At 49.6% G+C, this 24,031-nt stretch overlaps 11 protein-coding genes across 11 annotated transcripts; 7 read left to right on the plus strand and 4 right to left on the minus strand.

The window, feature by feature from the left end:
• Window positions 1–701: 701 nt before the first annotated feature.
• Window positions 702–1,609, plus strand: N7509_009094 (BTB/POZ domain-containing protein; the record flags this gene model as incomplete). Its single annotated transcript, XM_056633731.1, has 3 exons — window positions 702–841; window positions 897–1,052; window positions 1,111–1,609. The coding sequence occupies 3 exons, from the start codon at window positions 702–704 to the stop codon at window positions 1,607–1,609; spliced, it is 795 nt and encodes a 264-aa protein (XP_056484351.1).
• A 1,487-nt stretch (window positions 1,610–3,096) lies between these two features.
• N7509_009095 (uncharacterized protein) lies at window positions 3,097–4,679 on the plus strand (the record flags this gene model as incomplete). Its single annotated transcript, XM_056633732.1, has 3 exons — window positions 3,097–3,365; window positions 3,478–3,814; window positions 3,879–4,679. 3 exons carry the CDS (start codon window positions 3,097–3,099, stop codon window positions 4,677–4,679), a joined length of 1,407 nt encoding a protein of 468 aa, XP_056484352.1.
• Window positions 4,680–5,114: 435 nt separating this feature from the next.
• Window positions 5,115–6,490, minus strand: N7509_009096 (PARP-type zinc finger-containing protein; the record flags this gene model as incomplete). Its single annotated transcript, XM_056633733.1, has 5 exons — window positions 5,115–5,609; window positions 5,667–5,750; window positions 5,805–5,982; window positions 6,036–6,171; window positions 6,475–6,490. The coding sequence occupies 5 exons, from the start codon at window positions 6,488–6,490 to the stop codon at window positions 5,115–5,117; spliced, it is 909 nt and encodes a 302-aa protein (XP_056484353.1).
• A 978-nt stretch (window positions 6,491–7,468) lies between these two features.
• N7509_009097 (uncharacterized protein) lies at window positions 7,469–8,071 on the plus strand (the record flags this gene model as incomplete). Its single annotated transcript, XM_056633734.1, has 1 exon — window positions 7,469–8,071. One exon carries the CDS (start codon window positions 7,469–7,471, stop codon window positions 8,069–8,071), a length of 603 nt encoding a protein of 200 aa, XP_056484354.1.
• Window positions 8,072–8,278: 207 nt separating this feature from the next.
• N7509_009098 (chaperonin-containing T-complex subunit CCT3) lies at window positions 8,279–10,191 on the minus strand (the record flags this gene model as incomplete). The annotated part of the gene is made up of 5 exons (XM_056633735.1): window positions 8,279–8,371; window positions 8,431–9,068; window positions 9,129–9,988; window positions 10,050–10,116; window positions 10,167–10,191. 5 exons carry the CDS (start codon window positions 10,189–10,191, stop codon window positions 8,279–8,281), a joined length of 1,683 nt encoding a protein of 560 aa, XP_056484355.1.
• A 508-nt stretch (window positions 10,192–10,699) lies between these two features.
• On the minus strand, window positions 10,700–11,866 carry N7509_009099 (uncharacterized protein; the record flags this gene model as incomplete). The annotated part of the gene is made up of 3 exons (XM_056633736.1): window positions 10,700–11,078; window positions 11,139–11,774; window positions 11,859–11,866. The coding sequence occupies 3 exons, from the start codon at window positions 11,864–11,866 to the stop codon at window positions 10,700–10,702; spliced, it is 1,023 nt and encodes a 340-aa protein (XP_056484356.1).
• A 797-nt stretch (window positions 11,867–12,663) lies between these two features.
• Window positions 12,664–14,236, plus strand: N7509_009100 (bifunctional AAA family ATPase chaperone/translocase BCS1; the record flags this gene model as incomplete). Its single annotated transcript, XM_056633737.1, has 2 exons — window positions 12,664–12,816; window positions 12,893–14,236. The coding sequence occupies 2 exons, from the start codon at window positions 12,664–12,666 to the stop codon at window positions 14,234–14,236; spliced, it is 1,497 nt and encodes a 498-aa protein (XP_056484357.1).
• Window positions 14,237–14,928: 692 nt separating this feature from the next.
• On the plus strand, window positions 14,929–16,983 carry N7509_009101 (uncharacterized protein; the record flags this gene model as incomplete). Its single annotated transcript, XM_056633738.1, has 2 exons — window positions 14,929–15,674; window positions 15,732–16,983. 2 exons carry the CDS (start codon window positions 14,929–14,931, stop codon window positions 16,981–16,983), a joined length of 1,998 nt encoding a protein of 665 aa, XP_056484358.1.
• A 987-nt stretch (window positions 16,984–17,970) lies between these two features.
• On the plus strand, window positions 17,971–19,376 carry N7509_009102 (uncharacterized protein; the record flags this gene model as incomplete). The annotated part of the gene is made up of 3 exons (XM_056633739.1): window positions 17,971–18,289; window positions 18,383–18,501; window positions 18,624–19,376. The coding sequence occupies 3 exons, from the start codon at window positions 17,971–17,973 to the stop codon at window positions 19,374–19,376; spliced, it is 1,191 nt and encodes a 396-aa protein (XP_056484359.1).
• A 1,298-nt stretch (window positions 19,377–20,674) lies between these two features.
• Window positions 20,675–21,517, plus strand: N7509_009103 (uncharacterized protein; the record flags this gene model as incomplete). Its single annotated transcript, XM_056633740.1, has 3 exons — window positions 20,675–20,752; window positions 20,813–20,954; window positions 21,030–21,517. 3 exons carry the CDS (start codon window positions 20,675–20,677, stop codon window positions 21,515–21,517), a joined length of 708 nt encoding a protein of 235 aa, XP_056484360.1.
• A 356-nt stretch (window positions 21,518–21,873) lies between these two features.
• N7509_009104 (choline transporter-like family protein) lies at window positions 21,874–23,559 on the minus strand (the record flags this gene model as incomplete). Its single annotated transcript, XM_056633741.1, has 2 exons — window positions 21,874–23,220; window positions 23,293–23,559. 2 exons carry the CDS (start codon window positions 23,557–23,559, stop codon window positions 21,874–21,876), a joined length of 1,614 nt encoding a protein of 537 aa, XP_056484361.1.
• Window positions 23,560–24,031: the final 472 nt, after the last annotated feature.

Genomic DNA, 24,031 nt, shown 5'->3' on the forward strand with positions numbered 1-24,031 from the left:
GGCAAGAAAGACTTGTTGTATCAATGACTTGTCACTTGTCAAAAATGCTAGAGGTGTTGGAGCATTCAACATGATCAATACCCTACCACTCCATTTGTCTTTCGCAACTTCAAGTTTATTTTAACTATTGAATTCAATATACCTTGCTATATACTCCATACCTCCACCGCCCCTCTTCGGTATGTATAGTGATCTAGCCTCCACTAGGCAGAACCGACGTGCATATCGCAACGCCGATCGTGCAGCGGCCAGCCAATCCCACCATCACCTTTGGCGCCACACTCCGAACGCCCGTTGGCAAAGCAGCCAGCGAGCTTGCAATGCGCCGCATCGCCTGCGCCCCGGTGATGGCGGCACCTGCAGTTGATATCACCTGACCCCGTGTCTTAAATATCACTGGTCTCCCCTCTTCCCCCGTGCTTTTCCTTTTCTCTTTACGCTTGCCAGAGTCGACAACCCGCGCCGTGAGTTCTGAACTCGCGAATGCAAAAGCCCAATCCGAAATCTGTCTCATCTCGTCTCTTGATGAAACGAGAAAGCCAGAGTCGGTACCGGCTTTCCAGGCTCTCTCACATGCTCCTGTGACCCGCAGCGTCGCTTTTTCCCTCATTTGACCAACTCATATCATTCCTTCTGATCGCTCAGGATTTCCTCGTCAGTTCAACACATATTCCAGGTCGAGTACTCAAGTCCGCACCGTGATGTTTAGACGTTCCTTTTCTTCGAAAAGCCGGGCGGGAAAGACCGTCAAGGCTGGCAAGAAGAGGTACGACGAACAGGCCAAAGAGAAGATGCAGGAGAAAGTGGACAGCAACACGGACGCTCCTTCGGTGGGAAGGTGGTAAAGTTTCGATTCTTCAAGCTTGGAATCACAATCACTAACCTAATAATTATAGCGCTCTAACTAGCCCTATCATATCGATGATAGTCGGTCAAGAGCAGCGTCTTTTCGCTGCACATGAGGATGTTCTGTCTCTTTCGCCATATCTTCGTATGATCTTGAAGGAAAAATCTCTGGAGGAAGGCACAAAGCAACTGGAGCTGCCCGCCGAGTAAGAGCCCCCTCGATACGGCCTCGGCCACAGTGGTAACCTAATGCCATACACATAGGGAGCCCGAAATCCTGTCGTGCATTCTCGAGTTTTTGTACAAGGGTGACTACTACCCACGCCTGCTGCATGGCAAGCGTCGGGACTCTTGGTACCTTGAGAATGCCCAGGAAACCAATAACAATGGTGGCCGCGGGTCGAGTGAGGCGACTTTCTTCCACCCAGGCGTGGGAGATATCGTTCTTCGGGATACGGTGGTCTATTGCACTGCCGAGAAGTACGGTCTGGAAGACTTGAAGCGCATTGCTCTCCGTAAGCAAGGTCTTCAAACTGATATCCCGGCCGATGTGATCTTACGATCTGCTCGCTATGCGTATGACAACACTCCGGATTCCGAGTCTCGACTGCGCGCTCATTATCTGGCTCTCATTATCCGAAGTCGCAAGACTTTCAAGAGAAGCGGAACCATGCAGATGGAGATGGAGAACGGTGGCAAGTTATTTTTTGACCTATTTGTGGCTATGTGCAACCATATGGATGACCTTGCGGAGATCCGGTAGGATCCCTCCAACTTTTCTCGTTCGTTGCCTGATCTTGTCAGGCTTCGTTGACTGCTACTTATATCGCCCCCAAATTATTACATTGGAATGCTTATTCTATAACAGCCTCAGACGGACCCCAAAGCTGTTGTTCTAGTCGGTTGTCTCGTCGTCCTTACGGTTCTCGATTTTGCGGCATAAACAACACAAATTGACATTGAAATGGATAGGAAGGATTGCTTATGAACCAGAATGACTATTTCACTGCGATTTTGGCCAGTCGCCCTTTTGCTTTGACAGCATATTACCTCTTCTTTCCATCGAGGTTGGTCGTCATTTGTTTGGTTTGAAGAAACCGCCTAATCATTTTTAATTGTACCCGGCGTCTTGAGGGTTCTGGCATTGACTTGCGTTAACCTCTTCACTCCTTGACGTTCTAACCACCGACGAAATTTCCGCGTATTGTCTGCATTGTCTGTTCTGTTGTCTTGTTATTTTTTTGCTATCTATTGACACTATGTCTCCACTCCTTATTCAGGCAGTGCCTGTATCCATAGCCGATAGCCTCTTTAGCTATCAAGAAATCAGAAATGAGAAATCCGGCCACCTCAATCATCTTCAAGTAAACCTGAATTGAAAATTCTGTATGTCGTATCTTTTTTTGTATCTGGAAAAAGCGCATCCTGGAAAGTTTCCTCAAATAGGCGGGTATTGTGAGGTTCACAATGAATGGCATGGCATTTGGACTTTATTCCAGTGGTGTCTTTTTCTTCCTCGGCTTATCCCTTTCATCACAATCTATCGTTCGAGTCTATACGAAGAGTCCTTGGCAGAATATGACGTATCGAGGTCGCTGAATCTTTCTAACCTTCTTCTTTTAGCCACTGACTGCCTTCGGTTCCCTTACATCTTGCATCTCAACTCCTGCATGCTTCAAACCCGCGCCATTCTTCTTCTTCTTCTTCTTCTTCTTCTTCTTCTTCTTCTTCTTCTTCTTCTTCTTCTTCTTCTTCTTCTTCTTCTTCTTCTTCTTCTTCTTCTTCTATTTGTTTCCGTCGTGACCTTTTCCCTCCCGCACCATTACTTCTTGCCCTTCTAGTGCATTCGACGATCTTTACACTAGCCAGCGCAAAGGTAAGCCTAAGGTTTTTCTTTTCTTCTCCAATTGTGTACCATCGCCATCGCGGCGTATTCTCTTTTTCAAAATACGCTTCACCTATTCGTTACCTCTTACTATATGTCTGCCCACAATACTCCTTATACGTCTTCCTCCCAAGGTCTTTCCTCTTTCCTCTATTCTTCTGCATCTCCCTTGAGAATCTCGCTAAGGTTTCTCGACCGCTTCAATCTCAGAATCTACTCAATCGCCTACATTCTCACTGAACCAGGTACCTACCCATTCCTCAACTGATCCGCCAGACCTGTTCAGTTCTGTTCCCTACTTACCCTGTCCCACTGAACTAAAACCTTCAATTATTCCGTTTTCAGGACGAAATCCTTTCTTCAAAATGACACAACGAGTCATGTTTGCACAGGGCCTAAAACCTGCCAATCGAATGGTAGAGCTACACCCCGGTCAAGCCTACCTCCATCGCTTTAAAAGCGCTCGCCGGGACTACAAGACAGACATATGGGTTGCTATCATACTTCCGGACGACGAAATTGAGCGCCATGGACTTCATCGTCGGCCTTCCGAGGCGAAACCTGCCGACGGAACCTGGACTACGCCCACTAGCGAAAGATGTTACCCATGCTTCCTACCTGCAAGAAACACCTTGTAAGTTGGCTACTTCGCTGAAGTTAGCTACTCTGGTATTGAAGGGTCTTTCAAAGCACTCACCTACCTGAATCCCTGCAATAATAGCTACATTTGCTAACAAATTCGGTAGCCGTTACGCTTCTGTCAAAGAGCTCTTCAATCTGCCCGAAACCCCACCGGTCAAATATGCTGCTATCTTCGGAGAAGAAGATGAGAAGCTATTTCAGGAAGTTCTTGACCTGGCTAGGATTTCCCCCGAAATTGATTTCTGGCTCAAAATGGCCGATGATGAAGAAATCATGAAAGGCAAACGTGGTAAGCAAATGGAGCTTATTCGACCAGATGGCTACGACCATGTCTTTGCCAAAATCTCCTCCGATTCGGATTCAGATGATCTTTCGTCGGATAAAGAAGACGTAAAGAGTGAAAGTTCCGCACCCGCGGGCTCCCATATTGCCCGGTTCCCAGTACGTTTTACATCGGATATATGCAGAATTTGAAATCGCACATAACATTTACTGACGGGGTTAGGCGTTGTCTACCAATACACCCACGAGCCATATAAAGCAAGAGGAAGGAGAAGATCCAGAAGAGAGCCAACAGAAAGAACTTGTTCTGGGAATGACCTTCCGACAGGTTCAGAATCATTTCCTTCTGCGCGACGAATACCGCTCTACAATCCGAAGAATTTTTCGACATCATCTTGATGTTGAGGATCAACCAGAAGCCGAGCAGATCTGCATGTTTCTAAATTCCGGCCATTTCAACCCTCGGGTTGTCGAAGTCAAGGATCCAGTCCCTTTCGCGAATAACGCCGGAGACGAGAATTCCAACGACAAAAGCCAAACACGACAAATAGGTGATATCCTGAGAATTGGCCGGAAGCTTCAGCTGCAGGGTATACAGCTGCAGGGCAACGACGATATCAAGGGTCTACAAAAGCTAATACTCAGTCTCGGTCGGCTTTATAAACAGGCTCGGATTTTTGATATCAAGCTTTTGATGGAGAACGTCATTCAGAAACTGCAAATTGCCTGGAATTCATATCCAGGTATTTATCCTCTTAAGCCCCTGATCGAAGTTGTCCGCATCGTTGATCCGGTGCATTTGGCTGCTAGCGATCCCTTTCGGGAGTGGATCGTGCCGTTCATCGCCGAAACGATTGATCTTTTCCAGTACGAGGATGGGAAGAAGTTCTGGAAAGTGATGAATTCGTACCCGCTTCTGCGTATGGAAATTAACGATAAGCGCAGTGAATTTCTGAAAAATAATCCGGAAAGGTACATGGATGTCCATGCTCTACTTCGGAGCCGGGGAGTGGGTGGAAATTAGATTGTATGTGATAGGAGAGGGATCCGGGGTGCCAATTTGATGAGGATATGGGATAGCAAGGCAGGGATGCTAGGACATGCAGGATTTGGGCGTTCGTGTTTTGTTCGTTCTGGTATTTTCTGATGCGTTCTAAAAAGATCAGTAAGTGGGTTATCACATATATTCTAACGAGTGGGATGCAGGTGCATTGCTAGGAGGATTGCTTTCTTTCTCGCTTCATTATGATAAAACAGTGGTTTTTATATCAATTATCATTATTTTTATGAGGTAGTTGAGCTTTTTAAATTAAGTTTGATTTCTTTGCGTGATATCTGACTAAGAATTAAACTTATCAAGTAGAACAAACATGTGGTGATGAATCATTAAGTATGTGAGACATGGTGCTAATCAAGTAGCCAGACAGGTAAACTAGGTATGTTGACTGAGTATGTTGACCTAATCAGCTTCCTGTCGCAATGCTGCCTTGCGACGGCCACGCTTGGGCTTCTCCGCATTTTCAGCAGTCTTTTCTCCAGTATCTTTCTCTTGAGTAGTCTTCTTAGCACGACCTCCATTGGCTTTGGCAGCATTCCTAGCAGGGCGGGCTCGCTTCTCGACCTTGGTGTTCTCGTCGGCTTCTGCCTCAGGGACCACCTTTTTAGCACGGGTCGCTCTCTTGCGCTTGGGAGCAAGTTCGTCTTCCTCGTTGTGATCGCCATTGATAGGTGCATCATCAGGGGTCACCTCAGCAGTGGCAGCCTTCTTGCGCTTTCCGGTGGGCTTCTTTTCATCAGACGAAGCTTTATCTGTAGCATCGGCTCCATTCTTGCCCTTGGGTTTGACACTTCCTTTGCTATTGGCTTTGTGCTTTGGCTGGGCTGCATTTTCTTCTTTGGCTTTGTCACTGGCCTCGGTCTTGGCATCCTCGGCGGGCGTCGGGTTGGTTTTCTTCTAAAAGAAGGATCAGTCATCAATTGCACATCTCGAGGAATAGAAATGAGAAAATACCGGAGATGGAGTCTCAGATACAGCCTTAGCTTTGGACTTGCGGGGAAACATGCCGGTCATGCCGGGGCGGTTGTGCGCGACGTCCTAGCAGGATTTTGTCAATGCACTGAAATGGAACCCAGGCGTTAGAGTACTTACACCCTTCCATTCATCATCTTCGATATGGCCCTTCTCGATGGCAGTCTTGATCTTCTCTTGATGCTCGGGAGAGAGCTCGTCGAAGCCATCCAAAGCATCGAAGTCAAGCTGCTTGTCATCCTCTTCGTCGGCGATGGACGTTTTGATGTTCAGAAGCACACGAGGCGTGGTGCAGCCCCTGAGAGAGGGTGTTATAAAGTAGTACAGTCGGGTTTGATGATAAGGGCTTACCAGTGGCGCCAGGCCCAGTACTGGGCTCGTTCGGTATCGATCCAGCTGCCGACGCGCAGCTCACCCTTCTTGATTTTGACCTTGTTGTCTTTGCATTCTTTGGTCTGGCAGCCCGCACGATTGCTGGACGCAAGCTCTATATTTTCAGTCAGTTACTGAAAATCCCCATTTTCCTTTGTGTGCTGGATGGCATTAGAAGATGGAAAGCAGCGTGGAGAGAGAGGGAGCGCAAGTGGACTGCTTCGGGCGCAAAGCGCGCTCTTGGAAATTCCAGGAATTTCGTCCACGCGCAGAGGAGTCGATAGAAAAGTAAAGGGAAGTGTATTCTCTCCCTTGATAAACACAAGCCATTGTTCATGCAAAGAGTTGGTGTGGATGATGCGGCCATCAAGTCTCTTTGGACAACGGGCAGCACGAGAACGAGGGGGCAGTTACTTACCGAAGCGGTACGGCATTGTGGAATGCGCGATGGAGGAGAACTCGATGTTTTAAACAGAAGTGTTGGAAATTACTGGTAACAACTAGAATTAACTGGGAGTGAGGAGTGAGGAACGGGAGAGACTGGAAGTTGCCAGGTGAAAAGTTCCGTGAGAGAATGGCAGTGTAGGCAGAAGGTGCAAGTGCGAGTGACGTTGGGGGAAACTGTAGGCAGTTGCGACCAGCACTTACCACCAGTTACCAGCTAAAACCAGTATTTACCAGCACTTCATACTATATGATACCATTAATACCATTGATACGAGTATAGAATAGAATATCATAGAAGACAAAGGTTCCTAAGGTTATCACCAGTACAATATTCACAAAGCCCTCGTCAAAGGAAATACTACATGTACCCCAGCGGAAGAACCAAGCTCCGACTTAGCTGGGTCATTTACCTGTGCCGAAAGATTACTTCTACGCATCAACTACTAGACCACAGTTTTAGTCTATTCGTCACTGTGTTGGCGCAGAGTCACGGTAGAATTTCGATTTTATATGGATTTGATAATGTACTAGTAGAAAGAGAATAATGATAGCTATAACTGATCAGGTCTGACACTTCCCAAGGTTAGCCTATACTTCAGCTGTCCGAAAACGGTTAGCGCATCGCGTTGACCAGCATCCGCCTTACCTTCAAAATCATTCACTATCTAAGCCAAGACCGGAATCCTCGTCTCGTGGATTCGATAGCACATCCAAACACTTGCGCCGCCCTCTCGAGAACACATTCCCACCGAATGAGCATTTGTTTCCCAGACTCGAACGACCTTTGGCGCCAATAAACGCCATATCAAACTACCCATCCGAGCCTCGATTGCTCCGGAAAAAAAGAACAAGAAAACGCTGCCACCCTCCAGAAACATTTACGACCGGGGTAAACAGCTCTTCAAATAATCGCATTACTCAAAAAAAGATCCCTCATCTCGAAACCCCCTTCCAACGCCATCACAATGTCCGAGCCTGGTCGCGAATCCATTCCAACAAGCGCTGACCCGCGCAGCCAGCGCCCGACGAAGCGTCGTGCCGTGACTCCCCGATCCGACCACGCAAGCCAGATCGATACACTCTTCAAAGACCCGTCGAAGGAGGTCGCGCTACCTGGCACCGGGAACAAGCGAAGTGCCAACTCCCTCGCACCGCCGCCAGAGATCGTCGCCAACGTACAAGGTTCCTCGGCCGGTGCGGGATCAGGAGAATTCCATGTCTACAAGGCTAGTCGGCGGCGAGAATATGAGCGATTGCGCTTGATGCAGTCGGAGGTTGATAAGGACCAGGGTGATAAGGATTGGGAGAAGGAGCGCGAGGATACGAAGCGCAAGGATGATGAGAAGACTGAGAAGAATCGGAGGAGGAGGGAGAAGAAGAAGGCTGCGAGGGGCAATAAGAAGGGTCCGGATGAGGCCAAGGCCCCTGGTACGGTTACAGAGGTTGGTGGGAAGGGTGGCATGAAGGGCCCCCGAGCCCCGGGCCAGCAACAGGGCCAAGATGGGGCTACTGATGGGCAGCCACAGTACGAGGAGGTCCCCGGTGTGATTATTCACGATGAGGATTGAACTGGTCAACAGAAGACGGTTATTAGACTACCCTAGGGACTAGCCATGTACGATAATTTTACAAAGATACCCATATGACAGTTCATTTTGGTCTAGGATATTTGTACATATAAGAAATACCCCAGAGGTAATCGTGTAGCATTATGTACGGACCTCAGGTCCATGAATCATGGTCTTTTTTGGTTCTTGGTCATACTCATCTATTACTTACTCCTCACCACCACCACCGCCGCCGCCGCTGACCTGCTGGGCAGACTTACCACTGCAGATGTCGTCGACGCGGAGAAGCAGGCATGCGGACTGTGTTATTCGTTAGCAAAATGAAATTTATATATATTGATGGGATCAGGAGAGCTTACCTCAACTGCCGTCTTGATACTCTGGAGCTTGACGGCCTCGGGCTCCCACACACCGTACTCCTTCATATCAACCAGCTTGCCAGAGTCACCATCCAGACCCCAGGTGGAGTGGCCCTCGACGTGCTTGGCGCGCAGCTGGGTCAGCACGCGAATAGGGCTGGCGCCGGCGTTCTGTGCCAATGTGCGAGGAATGACCTCCATAGCGTCCGCGACAGCCTTGTAGGGCCATTGCTGGACACCCTCGATAGAGCGGGCAATCTGACTGAGCTTGACAGAGACAGCCATCTCGACGGCACCACCACCGGGAGCAAGGCGGGGGTGGAAGATCACGTTGCGGGCAACGGACATGGCGTCCTGCAGGTTACGCTCGATCTCGTTCAGGATATCCTTGGAGGGACCGCGCAGCAGGATAGTGCAGGCCTTGGGAGCCGTGCACTTGCGCATGAATGTGAAATACTCGTCACCAATCTTCTCAATCTCAAAGAGACCGCAGCGGGTACCAATGTCGGATTCTTGGATGTCGTCGACACGGTTAACGATAGTGGCACCAGTGGCACGGGCGATACGGTTGTTGTCGGTCTTACGGACGCGGCGGAGAGCAGTGATGTTGTGCTTGACCAGGAAGTGCTGTGCGAGATCTAGTGAAAGAAGTATAGGTTAGAAAAATGATCACCCCTGTCCACCGCTGGGATGCTTACCAGAAACACCCTTCTCAGTAATGACGAGATCGGGCTTGAATGCGATGATAGCATCGCAGATGTGCTTCACTTGTTCCTCTTCAATCTGAAGAATGCGGTTCCAGTCGTCCTCCTTGGAGACCTCAATGTTGGTCTGGGACTCGCCCTTCTTGTACTCGAGCGGGCAGTCAAGGAGAAGAACGCGGGGGTTCTCGATCCGCCTCCGCATCTTGGGGTGGGTGATATCCTTGTTGACCATGACGCCATCGATAACCTCGGAGTCCTCGATTTGACCACCGGGGATCTTCTCGATACGCGCGTAGCGCTTGATATCCACCTCTTGCTTTCCACCGCCCGCATCAAACGAAACTGTACGGACGGCGCTCAATGCGAGACCGCACATGAGCTCAGACCACCGAGAGACGAACTTGGTTCCGATGGAGGATTGGATCAGGTTATACATGGCCTTGTCATCGTGGATATCGACCGGGGTGGAAACTTCCTCGATAATGGTGAGAGCATCGGCGAGAGCGCGCTTGAAGGCAGAGATAATGACGACGGGGTGGATGTTACGTTCGAGCTGAGGGAGGGCCTGGGCAAGCATTTCACCGGCTACCATGTTATCAGTATTTTTTTTCCCCGGGAGATCTTCGAGATAGGGGAGAGTCGTACCCAGAATGATGACTGTTGTGGTTCCGTCACCGACTTCCTCATCTTGAGTACGGCTGAGCTCGATCATGCTCTTAGCGGCGGGGTGAGACACCTCAATTTCACGCAGAATGGCGTGGCCATCGTTGGTGAGCACGATACCGCCCATTGGGTCGAGCAGCATCTTCAGCATCGCCTTGGGACCGAGACATGACCGAATGATGTCGGCCACACTAAGGGGTTATTCGATTAGTGTTATACGGAGGGTATCGCGAGGGGGAAATTGAATCGTACGTCTTTGCAGCGGTAATGTTCGACAGTTGTGCCCGACGGCCGACTTGTCGGTCACCGGCATTGGTGTCTGTCGAGGGGTTAGCAATGTCATCGGCGCTACCGAAGAGGGGCACGAACTCATCACCACCACCGGAGCCTGCATATTTGCGGTAATATAACGGAGGGTTGATGGAAAGAATGAAGCGGGCTCAGGGACGATAAAATCGAAATAAGAAGAGCTCCCGAGAAAATGAACAGTCAGGAGAAGCCAACTCGGATCCACGTCGATGCCCGCCAAATTTCCAAAGTGGGAGCTTCTGGACTAACCACACTAAACCCGAACGGGTAACAGCAAACCAGTCAAACCGAAGGCGGTGGAAGATTATTTACTTCACTTAACCCATGAACCATGATACTAGTTAGTATGCAGTACTCCTAGTAATAAATACTAATGGTAATTCCAAGGATTATTATGATGAGTAGATTCAGCAGTGTAGATCACAATTCAAATGCTTATAGAGTTGGTTCTTTGTGCATCTCAACCCAATCCGACTCCCTCCTATCGTACAGTATCTTCAACCCCTCCATGTAGTGTACACCGCGCTTGTTATGAACTTCTATATAAATGCACCACAACAAAAATCAATATCTGGGTAGATATTTCCCCAAGATCAGTATTCCCGGCTCTCACCAATCTCACACACGTCAAAAACACCCTTTTCAGGTATGTCGAATTTCTTCAGTGCGGTCTTCAGCTTCTCCGGAGGCTCAAGAACATCCTCCTCAGTAAGAACCCACGTTCCCCAGTGCATTCCAAGTGCGTTTTTGCACTTGGTATCCTGGAAAATATTAACGGCATCATGGGGATCCACATGTGCCGGGCTCCAGATGTGACGAGGGGCATATGCTCCGATAGGAATCAAGCCCAGGTCAAAGGGACCTCGGAATTCGCCCACTTGTTTGAATGCGGGACAGATAGGATAGTCGTACTTGGCGTCATGGTCATCTTCGCCTTCGGGAAGCTCAGGGACTGCTTTGTAACCAGTGTCGCTGTTCAACCAGTTAGTTCACCTATCTATATTCGACTCAATAGCATCGTAAATAACTGACCCTGTGAAATACACCTTGCTACCTCCAGACTCAATAGACCAAGAGCCCCATAGAGTCTTAAAGCGGTCAAAGGGTGTGCGAGCGGTAACATGCTGGGAGGGCAAGAACCCAAGCCGAGCCCTGATCTCCGCCGGTCCAATTGTAGCTTTTCCCGTAACCTCCATTTGGGCATTCTCATCATTTGATGGGGACAGAGTGATGTCGCGCTCATCCCACCAATCCATTTCCGTCACCTTCTCGATTCCGCAACTATGGAACCAGGCCTTATTACCCAACGGAACGAAGAAATGACAGTTGGGGTGTAACTTGGCGATTTCAGTCACACCAGGGTGGGAGAGATGATCATAATGATTATGCGAAATGACCACAGCATCGATCAAAGGGATATCTTTGATCTCACAGGGAGCGGGCGTGTATCGCTTCGGTCCCAGCAGACCGTAAGGACCGCAGTGCTTGTCCAATACGGGATCGAAAAGAACCCGAAGACCACCAGGAAACTCAATATAATAGCAGGCGTGTCCAAGCCATGTTGCACGAAGTTTTGTGTTATCTCGAGTAGAAAGGAATTCGGGCTTTCGAACTGTGACGGTTGGGCCTGTAGTGTCGGGTACATTGGCTTTGCCGGTCAAGCGACGCCTATCACGAGAAGAAGGAGAAAAATCGATTAGATCATGGACTTGCATATTTTCTTTCCTTTTCGGCTTTTTCCAGAGCACTTACATGAGCATTTCGCGGACATTGCTGAAATCCACATCTTTCCATGAGCTGAACGAGGAAAATTTCGGGTTAGGATCATGCGACAACCGAAGGCGTCAGCAAACGCGACCACTCACTCCCAGGGGTTTCTGAATCCCGATTTTCCATGATGACTCTTTTCCAAGACATCTTCGGGGGCTGGCCTGGCTGGGGAGGTGGCCACTGTCAACGCGTACAGCACACCAGTCGTGGTCGAGCCCATATTGCGGACGGGCGAATAGAAGGTGGAAGTCAAGTAATTCGGCCGCCGACAAATTCGGGGACGCTGTAGAAAAGCAAGCATGAGGGGATGCTAACGCTTTTAAATACACCCCAATGCACTCGACCGCGAACCCTGCGCCAGGCCGCTACTATTGGGAGGAATGCGGAAGGTTTTTGAAGAGGACCCAATCGATTTGGCCCCGATATCTCCGGGGCGGAGTTGGCCAGTCTCGCCCTCCGTCGGCTCCATGTGAAGGCCGTTTCCCCGCAAAATCGACTCTGGAATGGGGGATATGGATGGAGCTGTCAGCCGATCAACAGTTTACCAGCCATGGTCCAAGATTGTAGTAACAGATAAATAGCAGTGATCACCAATTAGTGTCGCACGAAAAGGATCTAGTTGAAGCACCCCAGGCCCTTCCGTCACCCGTCACGCCAGCCCGGCCCGTTATAACTCCGATATCGAGAGTTTCTTATCGTCGACCTCCTAGACTACGGTAGGGTTCTTTCTGGAAGACTACACCTTCCAGTAAATACTGCTTCTATATTACCCTTCGACTCGGCCAGCATGGAGCCAAATGGAGCTTCCAATGCTGCGCCATCTGCAGGCGATCTGATCTTGCAGCAGAAGACACAGGCCGTCCAGAACGCGCAACAAGCGGCGCAAAATAGCGACGGCAGCCTTTTTTCCCAATTAACAAATAATCCTTTGTTCACGGCGGTATGCTTGGTCCAATTATCTCCAATTAACATGGCTGTTTCGTTTTCCTTTTTGTCTAACGCGGTTCTTTCCCTAGGGCTTTGGGCTAGCCGGTTTGGGTGCAGGTTTGACCTTTGCGCAAAAGGGTGTCCGTCACGGTGCAGCTCTACTCCGCCGCCGCATGCTAGTAGACGTCGAGATCAGCATTAAAGATGATTCATACCCATGGTTCCTACACTGGATGACCCTCTATCAACAATCACAACTCTCCGCTACTCGTGCCGCTGCCCAAAATACCGGTTTCATCGATCGCATGCTCCAGAAGATGACTCCCGGCATGCGACACCTCTCCATACAGACCTCCAAAGTCGAACGGGCAAACGGCGCGATCCAAACACACTTTTCTCTGGTACCAGGTCCTGGAAAACACGTCCTCCGCTACAAAAACGCATTCATCTTTGTCAACCGTATGCGGGAATCTAAATCCCGCGACATTCAAACCGGCAAACCTTGGGAAACGATTACCTTGACCACTCTCTACTCCCACCGTCACATATTCGAGGATCTTTTTACCGAGGCCCATGATTACGCTGCGAAATCACACGAAGGAAAGACGACTATCTATAACAGCTGGGGAACGGAATGGCGGCCATTTGGACATCCACGACGGAAGCGTCCACTCGAGTCAGTGGTCCTCGCTGAGGGGGTCAAAGAACGTATTGTCGATGACGTGCAAGACTTTATCGGGAGCGCTTCCTGGTATCATGATCGCGGCATTCCATACAGACGTGGATACTTGCTCTACGGACCCCCAGGCACCGGTAAAAGTTCATTCATCCAAGCGCTTGCTGGCGAGCTGGACTACGATATTGCCATCCTAAATCTCAGTGAGCGGGGGCTGACGGATGATCGCTTAAACCATCTCTTAACTATTGTCCCAAACCGAACTTTAGTTTTGCTGGAGGACGTCGATGCGGCCTTTTCCAACAGACGCACACAGTCTGAGGCCGATGGCTACCGTGGAGCCAATGTGACTTTCTCCGGTCTGTTGAATACACTTGATGGCGTTGCCAGTGCCGAGGAGCGTATAGTCTTCCTTACCACCAACCACGTCGAGCGACTCGACGAAGCCTTGGTCCGACCTGGCCGTGTCGACATGACGGTCCGCCTTGGCGAAATTACTCGCTATCAAGTTTCCCGCCTTTGGGATCGTTTCTATGCAGAGATTGATACCGAGGGTACACACCGCCAAATCTTCCTCAACCGACTCCAGGAGCTTGGTTTGATCGAGGATGAGAACGGCCAGAAGGCAGACCGTTCGAAGACTACTAGTGCGGCTGCTTTGCAAGGCTTGTTCCTATATAATAAGGGTGATATGGAGGGTGCAATTGCGATGGCCGAGGGGCTGATGTATTCTGTGCATGATGAAGCCTCAGCTTGAGCACTCTCAAAGCAGTATACTGTACTATATGATGTAAATATAACGCTCAATAGACTGGTGTCTTTCAGTATTTCTCTGTATCGACTCATCCCCGCATTTAACTACCGGTGGGCGGGGTCAGGATCTTGAACTAACCGGTTCGATTAATTGACAAACAGCCAACCAACATCGGATACTGGGGACCACCGTTGATTGAAGAAACTAATTGTCTTTCTAGCTACTTTTTCTCCGTCATGCACCTGGCTTGTATGCGCCGACTGCTCGGGGCGCTAACTTAGCTTGAGATTCCTACCGAGTCGACCGCCAATTAATATCCAAGAACGCCAGGAACAAGAGAGATTTGCAAAAAAGGAAATGCCGTTCCCACCTGTGGCATAGATGAAACCAATCAGCAAGTATGCTCGACGCGCCGGTCGCTCAAGTCACTGTTCTCATCCCACTGCAGCAGCCAATCACGGCCGCTATACCCTAGGCGCCGCCCCTAAAAATAGGGCTTGTCACATTCGACGCGCTTTGGCTCCCGGCTGCATTTCTGCAGCATGTAGAGCCCAGCGGTTGATATGGACTATATGTTTTTCGAAACGCCCCCCTGGTCGGGTCTTGCTCGTAAGTCCTATGTTTGCTCTGGAACTCCTACTCCAGTGCATTGATTGATACTCAGCACAGTATTGTATCCCATCGTAACCAACACAATGAGTCAATTTCAATTGTTTCCGCCTCCTTCGCCTGAGGTAAGAGCGCAAAGAAATCCATTTCGAAAAGGTGCCAAAAAGCCTGTTCCGAAGAATGAACCGCCATCTCCCATTCCGCTTGAAGAGATCAAGAGCTCTACGAATACCGAGTCGATATTGCTTCAAATCATCGAAGACACTCAACAATTTCCACCTCCACCAGCTTTACCTGCTACGCACTTCGCACGATCAAAGTCACCAGCCACGCAATCTTCCCAACACTCGAGATCTCCACAGTCTCCTCGCAACCGAAGGCATCAAAACACCAGTCCGATCAACCATCGGCCCTTGCCCTCACAAGGCAGCACCGGTGATAGTAGTAGCAACAGTGAGCAGAATACGAATTCAACTACCTCGCCTCAATCTTCCCAATCTTCCGTTTCTCCACTGCCGATGAGGTCGATGTTCCCTCGTTTTGATCCAAAGACCTCGCTCAACACTCAAAATAATGATTCACAAATGCCTACCGAAACCCCCAAGCCCAAGCCTAATCGCAGGCCAAACCTCACACTAACTACAACATCTGATATCGACCATGTTCTTGGGCCAAAGACTGTCCCTGCAAGCGTGTTCAACTTTCCAACCGGTGCCTTGGAGCCGGAGGAGATCCGATACTCCTCTGTCCAGGAATTGGAAATGCTTTGGGAAGCAGCCAACGGTCAAAGGCCACAGAACCCATGCGGGACAATCAACCTTCGCTTGACAAGGTATTTCATGCCCAACGCTCTTTGCTGGTCAAGTCAACTTGCTAACTTCTACCCCAGAACCGGCCCAGCGACATTCACATTCGGCAACTCCAACCAACCATTTTATACGCTGCAAACTTATTCGAATAACGAAATTGCTATTTCTCGTGGAGCGCCATCAAATCCGGAAAGTGATATTCCAATTATGGGTCTGAGTCTCGAAGAGCGCCGACGCAGAGAGCATCCCAATGACGGACTCGTGGCCCTTCTCTTTTCCAGACTAGCTGCTATGCTTGCCATCGAGCAAGCAGCCGAGGTCAGCAAAGAGCATCAACTTACCCCCTCCGAGGCCGGCGAAATAGAGAGAAATGCTCTTAAGCGAGCTGCCGCACAGGAGTCCTGTCGACTGTCCTGGAATCGCAATTTACGCCTTTACGAGCTTCGTCACCCATCACTGTCGAAACGACAACCGCCGGCTTTGGTTGGAGCTGCGGGCATTCCCCTCTCCCCTGTACGATCTCAGTCTTCGGGTATGCTTCATATCGCTGTATCTGCGCCTTCGAGCGATGCTGTACTTACCCAACCACCAACGATCATTGTCACTGGTCCGGTCTCCATGGAGGCTGCGCAACAGGCTGCTACGGCACGAACATCCACACTGCCCGTTACCGACTCCGACGAACCGCTGGCGGCTCTCGATCTGGCAACCCGAACTCTTTCTATCTCCCCAGCTGCCGTCATCGCGACTATTCCCTCGCTCTATGCGATCGATTCACTCGTCGCGGCAATGCTTGCAGTTGCTGTCTCTGACGAGATCACCAATCCCATTCTCGCCGACATGGAGATTGGTAGTACCCACCATTCATTTGAATCATATACGAACAGTGAGCCGATGGTTGGAGTCCCTTACCGCGGGAGACTCGTCACGACTCTCGCCGAGCGCGAAGACTACGCGGAAAGTCTACATCTAGCATCTCAAATTGAAGATGCCAATGCAAAGGCCGAAGCTGCGGCGAAACGGAAGAGCCTCTTCAAGTTCTGGGAACGGACTAAGCCGAGTTCCTCGTCATCTGTAGGCGGACGCACGGCCAAGAAAGGCAAGAATAAAGACCAGCAAGTTGTTGTTGAGGAATTCGATCTCGAAAAATATGGTCGGTATGGCCCTGAATCGTCTCGTAAGGGCGAGAAACTGCCAGGGGTTACTCGGACCATCTTGAAACTTCTGTTTTGGGGATTGGAGTTGTTCGTCAAGGGGTTGACACTTGCCGTCAAGCTCCTGGCATGGCTGCTGGTGAGGGCGACGCGCTGTGTGACAAGCGAGAAGTTCTGAGCTGGCTTTGGAACAACCAATAGTTTGGAGCTTCAGTGTGGGATTTAATGATTGGAGCGTTTTTGTGTCATGGTTTTATTAGAGCGATGGATGTTTTTCTTTGGATCAGTATACCCAATGGATTGATTTTGTTTGCAATTTTTATTCTTCTTGCGCCATCACATATTTGTCTCACTCTTCAATCATCCCGAAGAGTATCTGAAATTATTGTAGGTCGAATTTGGTATTTTGAGGGTATGTACTCCGTACACTCATGATCTTCGCTATTCACCCAGTCAGGTAGAACTGGTATCTAAATTTTCACTTGTATGGTTGTTGCCGAGCGAGCCAGACGAACTTGGGTTGGCTTAATCTAGGTAGTGAATCCCAATCTACAGACTTCCAGCCTGTTCACGGTTTGAAAAAAGCGATCGTCCGATAAATATCCTGTTATGGATTAGTGCCAGGGTCCTCGTCAAAGACTCGGGGGCTCTTCATGTGGATCGGAATGTCCCGATCGTTCTTGAACCGGAACAACAGTTCACAGTTTTGAGCCCAATTCAACAATAGAGACTACGAGTATGTACATGAGTATATATCAAAGTTTTTAAAGCATCTTTTCAGTCGGTCTTACGGGTCTCGTATTAAATCTCTAGTGTAATCACTAGAAATCTCGTCTCGTATTCCCCAAGTCAGAGTTAGGTCTAGAAGCCACTGGCGCCGCCAAGCCCGACTGGTCTCCTTTATAAACCAGTAAGACCGATCTCACCAGCACAAAAAGTGGATGCTCGATGGGCGAGACCATTAGCTTGCTTACTGGGACCTGAGGCTGACAGGGTCGATGCCCCTGATAGCGAGACATTGCCCAGGTGGGAGATTAAAATCCATAGATGTTTGGGGGGATCCGACCTTTACCCGATGTATATAGCGTACCGGCAAGGCGTCGTATCCGTAAAGCCTGAGCTTTTTCCCTCCCCAAACCTGCATCTTTTGCATATGACTTGAATGATGATGCTTTGGAGACGAGCAGCCGGCCTGTGCGGCCTTGCTTTTCTCCCTGTGACGTGGGCAATTACATTCCCGGGTACTGAACCGACTGCCACAGGCCATGCAGCCTTACAACCGGATTACCCTGAGCCGACTGCCGGAGTGAATCACAAGAGGGGTTCAAGTTTCCTGCGCCGTGATGATAATGATGAGGATGCATTTGTGAGCTCGTTCATTGCAGCGGAATCGAGCTTGCTTTACTTTCCATCTGCTTCAACAACAGTTACCTCGTGGATGCCACAAAGTGTGTGTGGGTATATTGATGGTGTTTGGGATGACTGTAAGTGACTCGGACTAGTTAATCGTTTTTTCCCTATCTTAGTCGACGTCTCCTCTACAGAAAGCCTAGGTAGCTGATGTTGATTCTTTCCAGATTCATCGATTCGATGCCAGGACAACTACCAATGCGTCTTCCATACCTCCGATAGCCATTACCCCGGAATGGTAGGCTGTTGTGATGGCGGCAAACCAGAAGATTGCGCCTGGGAGACAGTCTGTTACAACAGCAAACAGGTCTCTGCAACTCCTTCAGTCTTGAATTACCCCACGAACATATTCGCCCTTTATTGTACCGAATCAGACTACCCCGACTGTCGAACATGGGTATCCCCCAGCTAGACATAACCGACTACGGCTGCGACTACACCAAGACAACTCAAACCCTAGCATTGATTGCTGTAGTGGATACTTGGGATACAAACTCAGCTAGTGGGAGTATTCACTCGGCCACTCAGGCTGGCACCGCCACGACCACCGATCTAGAAGCCATCTATCCCACAGTCGCAGCCATAAGGCCTCAGGTCGTTGATGCCAGTTGGATCGACATATATGTTTCAGGCACGGCTGCCACCTCCGAGAAGGTAGACAAGGCGACTTCAGTCCAAATTTCCGGGTCATCTTCTGCCTCGGAAACTGCAACATCTGAATCAGACCTATCGTCTTCAAATTCAGGGTCAAAGTCTGGAGGTTCCTCCAAGTCGACCAATACTGGTGCCATTATTGGTGGTGTGGTTGGCGGCGTCGTTGGTGCTGCTGGTATTGCAGCGGCGGGTTTTATGTTCTTCCTGCTCAAGAAGAAAAGAAAGCAAGCAGAGGCAGGAGCTTACCAGCCTGGAGAAGGTAACGGTGGCACGATGCCGCCTCCCCCGCCGCCGCTTGATGATGTGGCTATGGCTATGCCGCAGCCGATGCATGAAGTCGAGGGAAATACACCGCAGAAGTACGCAGAGGTGGACGGTTATGCGGCAGAGCACAAGTTTCCTTCGGAGGTTGTGGGTAGTGACATCACGGGGAAAACCTACGAGATTGATTCCAGGAACTATGTTGCAGAATTGCCTGGTACGGATGGTGGGCTGCATAATCGTTAATGGTGATGGATGAGATCGCGATGACTTCAAGTTAATACTAGTATATACAAAAGATACCCTTTTCACAAGTTCAAGTTGAATTCTTGATTGGCATGCAGTAATTAGCAGTTTGTATTTTACCATCATATCTCATTATCATTTGGAATATATTAGCTGACATCATCTGCCCAGTTCCAAGGTTTCTAAAGTAAGTTGTGCAACGGCCGAACCTTGGGATGATGTATTCTTGCTTGTACTAGTAGCGTAGCCCTCAAGATCCAATGCTAATGCATGCCGTCTGCTGAACCTTAGCCAAGAGATAAGAGGTTACCAATCCTTCCGTTGCGCCGGTCGATCATTCCTGAGTAGTACTATTCTATTCATAGACGACTGTATTTGCCACATAGCATGCTACTTGCCGGGTTGCCGGGTGTCGGTCATAAGCTGGTCAATCTCTGAATGTACATGTATCAGTGAGAAATATTCCGCCTACGACGAATAGAAAGCCGAATGGGAAGCAATTTCTGAGCACATCCAGGACCAGTTGAATACCAAACTAGGTATTCTGCATATGCCGGCGTAACGACACGAGATAGTACTGAAGCTGGGAACTGAGTTAACTATATGTCACTTATGGGAACGCCCGGCGTATAGGTGACCCGTGCTATTTAGTACATACACTATGCACAAACCCTCAATTCTCGAGATCAATTATTCCAGGTATTAAAGAATTGATATCCTGCAGGCATGTCTTTCGCTTTGTGTCAGTTGTCAAGTCCTATTTTGCAGAGGTACTTGGGTGAGGTTTTCGTGAACCAGATTCCTCGGTAGGAAGGGTTACTAGGGATACTGCCAGGCACGACGAAGGGACATGGCAACTGGCACATTCTTGTGTCATTCCGCAGCGATCGGCAGGGAAGCTGTGTACGTGTAGACTGCAAAATGCATAGCACTGTACCTTGAGGCAGGGTCAGATGCCAGTCGAATCTTATCGATACAGTGTGAGCGTCGTCTTCCTTCCCATTCGAGTCACTTTCCAGAATGCCTAAACGTCATAAATGCCCGAATCAGTGTTCAAATGGTTGAACTGGTCTAGGGAGCCAAGGGATACAGGGCTACAGATCATTGCTTGACCTTGTTTGTTGACTTGGCAATTGTGTACTTAAAGTCGATTGCGATTCCTGGAGGCCCGGCGCCACCTTTTCCTCATACCTTTCTCTAATATACACTATCTTTGTTAAAGATACTGGACTTTCGTTTACCTAGTATCACTCTCCCATTTCGATCAAAAAAAAGAAAAGAAAAGCCTCAATTTCAAGATGCGTTCCTTCATTGCTACCGCTGTCTTCGTCGCTGGCGTCACTGCCAAGATGAGCGGCGACTACCTTGATTGTGCTGTAAGTTATAGTACTGGTACATACTACTAGCAGATTCGAATCCAGCCCTAACTCCGCCAGACTGCCGCACTGGACGGCATCGATACCTCCAAGTTCAAAGACTGCACCGATCTGAGCTCCGAGGAGTGCTTCTGCAACAACAAGGATGCCATTGAAAGCCTGACCGAGTCCGCTGAAGCCATCTGCAAGGAAGCCGGCATTGGTACGTTCTCCAATCAACCATCTTTACTACCTTTATCTTCAAAACTAGTCAAAACTAGCTAACCCAAACACATAGACCTGGATTCGCTCACATCCTCCCTCTGCCCCAGCAACCGCGTCTCAGCACCAGCCCGTCACGCCTCCAATCCCATGGAACCCGCCAACATGAAGCGCGCATACTCCCCCTCCAGCGAGACCGAGCCCCAGATGCCGGAGCCCCGCGTAGTCTATGTGACCAAGACCGAGACCCACACCGCGTGTAGCTGCAAGACCACGCCCGCCCCAGCGCACATCTCGCAGATCCCCGTCGATGTCCCCGTCAGCTCTAGCATGATCGGCATGCTCGCTGCCTCTTCGCCTGTCTACTCTAACGGTGTTCTCATCCCCGCCTCCTCTTCTGTTCTCTTCGGCTCTTCGGCTTCTGCTGCTACTCCTTCCCCCAGTGGTGCGGATCCCAACCGCTTCTCTCCCTTCCAGGGTGCTGCGCCTCAGGTTAGCGCTGCCCACAGTGGTATTGCTGCCCTTGGTGTTGCGGCTATCATGGGCCTGATGATTGCTCTGTAAGAGGCTGATTCGTTGCGTGGAGTTGGGGGTGGTTTATGTTTCTTGTCTTTTTGTCTTCTGTTTTCCCACGTAATAGGGCTTACTACTTTCTTTTGTCTCGGGTCTATACCGGCGTCTTTTGTATTCGAACAGATTATTTAAAACATCGAAATTGTAATGATCAATGAAACGTCGTATGTTATTCCATGAACTGTCATCATGATGTTCCTTTGTAAAAATAAAAATTATTTATCATATACTCGTCTTAGACTCGTCAACAGCCCCGATAACTTGAAACTTCCTAGCTACATCAAGGGAGCGGAGACGATTACCAGGGTAAGTTCGCAGCATCTCACGTCCCAACGATCTGCAGTATCTTAAGCATGTATTGCCTGCTGCACCTTGGGATACAACTGCACCAGCTTGTAGTATATCTCCGGATGATCGTTAATCATGACCTGGGGATCCCAGCCCATAGCAACAAAGATGGTCTCAACACCACTTCCAATGGGCGTCATGAAGACTTGGCAGACCTGCAGTCCAATCAAGAAAGCAAAAGCCATGATCACCGCAGTGAAGTCCCCGTCACTGTTGTATGCAGGCTTGGTGAACTGCAGATACAGATACGCCAGCAAGGCACACACATAGGCCACAAATGTTGACCCCATAGTCAACACCGGCCCGATCAGACAATCCTGGACCAAAGCATCGACACCACGATCGCGCATCATTTTCCAAGTATCCTTTGCGGCAGGAACATAGGCTTTTCCGTACAGTGCGATGTGACAGAATGCGTAGCGATTGAACAATGTGACAAGCCAGTCCAAAAGCGAGATAAAGCAGCCCAAGATCCAAAATAATATACTGCCAACTATGTTTCCCTGGCCGGCTTCTTGGCGCTGTGCAACGGAGCATGCTTGGCGCAGCATCTGGATAAAAGCAATGATCAAACTTCCCAAACTGATGCTTCCGAAAGAGTATGTGGTTGCCCGTCGGAACGCACCACGGGTCGAACCCTTGGGCATACCATTGGCCGACTTGCTCCAGAAATACCACGAGCCATAAAGACCGGCGATGGTGGTGTGCACGGTGTTCTTGATCCACTCACTGAACCAGTACATAGCGAAAGTGACGTACACAACCAACCCAATGACTTTGGCGTTACTGCAGCCGCCGTTTGCGCAGGATGGATTCACGCCCTTTGAATCTGGTTCATAGGCGACGTAAATTGCGACGAGAGTCACCGAGAACCAGGCCGAGAAAGCGACGGTTACAAGTCCGCCTAGAGCACTCACGAGGAAGACATGGCCGTAGTTTCGCGCAACGTCCATGGTGGTCTGCAACATGAAGGCCGTGAATGGGATTCGCGGGATCCAGCTGATGAAGCATATGATGGCAAAGACACCGAAAAGGAGGAATACTATTCCACCGCCATACTGCTTGCGAGCGATGTAGTAGATGCCAGTTGCTAGTGCAAAGACGATGTTCAGGATGCCGGTTACCCAGATGAAGGTCTTGGTGAAATACCGCGCGCCCATGAAGTATGCCAATGAAAGAACGAGGGCGACCACGAGGACAAAGATGAAGAGAACCAGCGTATTGGTGTTGAGAGAGAAGTCATTGGCCGCACCATAGATGCCATCTCCGCTGAACCCTTTGTTTGTGGCATACTTGTGAATGGTGATTCCCGATACAGCAGCATATCCGAGGAAGACAGCGATCAACTGGAGTGGGGAAATTATTTGGTTAGCTGGGGGTCATTGATTTTGGGGTTACCTCGGGAGTGGAGAACCAACCAGCAGTCCTGCCCAAAGATCATTGTACTTTGGCTTCTCAATCTTGAATGCCTGGTCGAAGGTGGTGTATGGGGGAGGGGGATTTTCGGGATATTGAGCCGGTGGAGGTTTCGACTCTGGAGGCTGCTGATAGTTGGGTTGTTGGTAGTTGGGTTGTGGATAGTTTGGCTGCTGCTGCTGCTGATAGCCATTTTGTTGATAGTTCGGCTGAGCCCGCGGGTCAAAGCCCTGATTTTGGTCGTAATAACTAGCTGCCTGACCACTCATGACTGCATGCTCCGTGTAAGGGCGGATGATCAGAAGAATACTAGTAGTAAAGGAAAAGTCGGGGAATTAGAAAAGCAAGGAGCTGAGAGCTGAGAGCTGAGAGCTGGAGGTGGTTTCCTTTTGAATTCCGCACTGGCAGGTGCATGACGACACGAACCAGGAAAGAGAGGAAGGAGCGATCACCGAGCTGGTCGATCGAGAGAAAGGAACGATCGACCAATCCTGGACCCTGCCAAGCCCCCACGGTTCCTCTAGTTCTTTTAGTTCTTTTAGTTCCTTGTGGTTCCTTAGCTAGTCCCAGTCAGCCCTGTAGGGAGATGCTTCACTCAGGGAAATTCTTTCCACAAAATTGGGTTCAATTATGGGTGCCGAGAGTCCAAGTAGCGCTGCCTGCTTGGCGTGGCATGAATATGTATGTACAGTACATGTGCAAAAATGAATATGCGTCTATGATGCGAGTTCCCCCCTTTTC

Source organism: Penicillium cosmopolitanum, assembly GCF_028827165.1.
Source record: "Penicillium cosmopolitanum strain IBT 29677 chromosome Unknown utg000009l:1.0-9042332.0:1.0-9050551.0, whole genome shotgun sequence".
NCBI lineage: Eukaryota > Fungi > Ascomycota > Eurotiomycetes > Eurotiales > Aspergillaceae > Penicillium > Penicillium cosmopolitanum.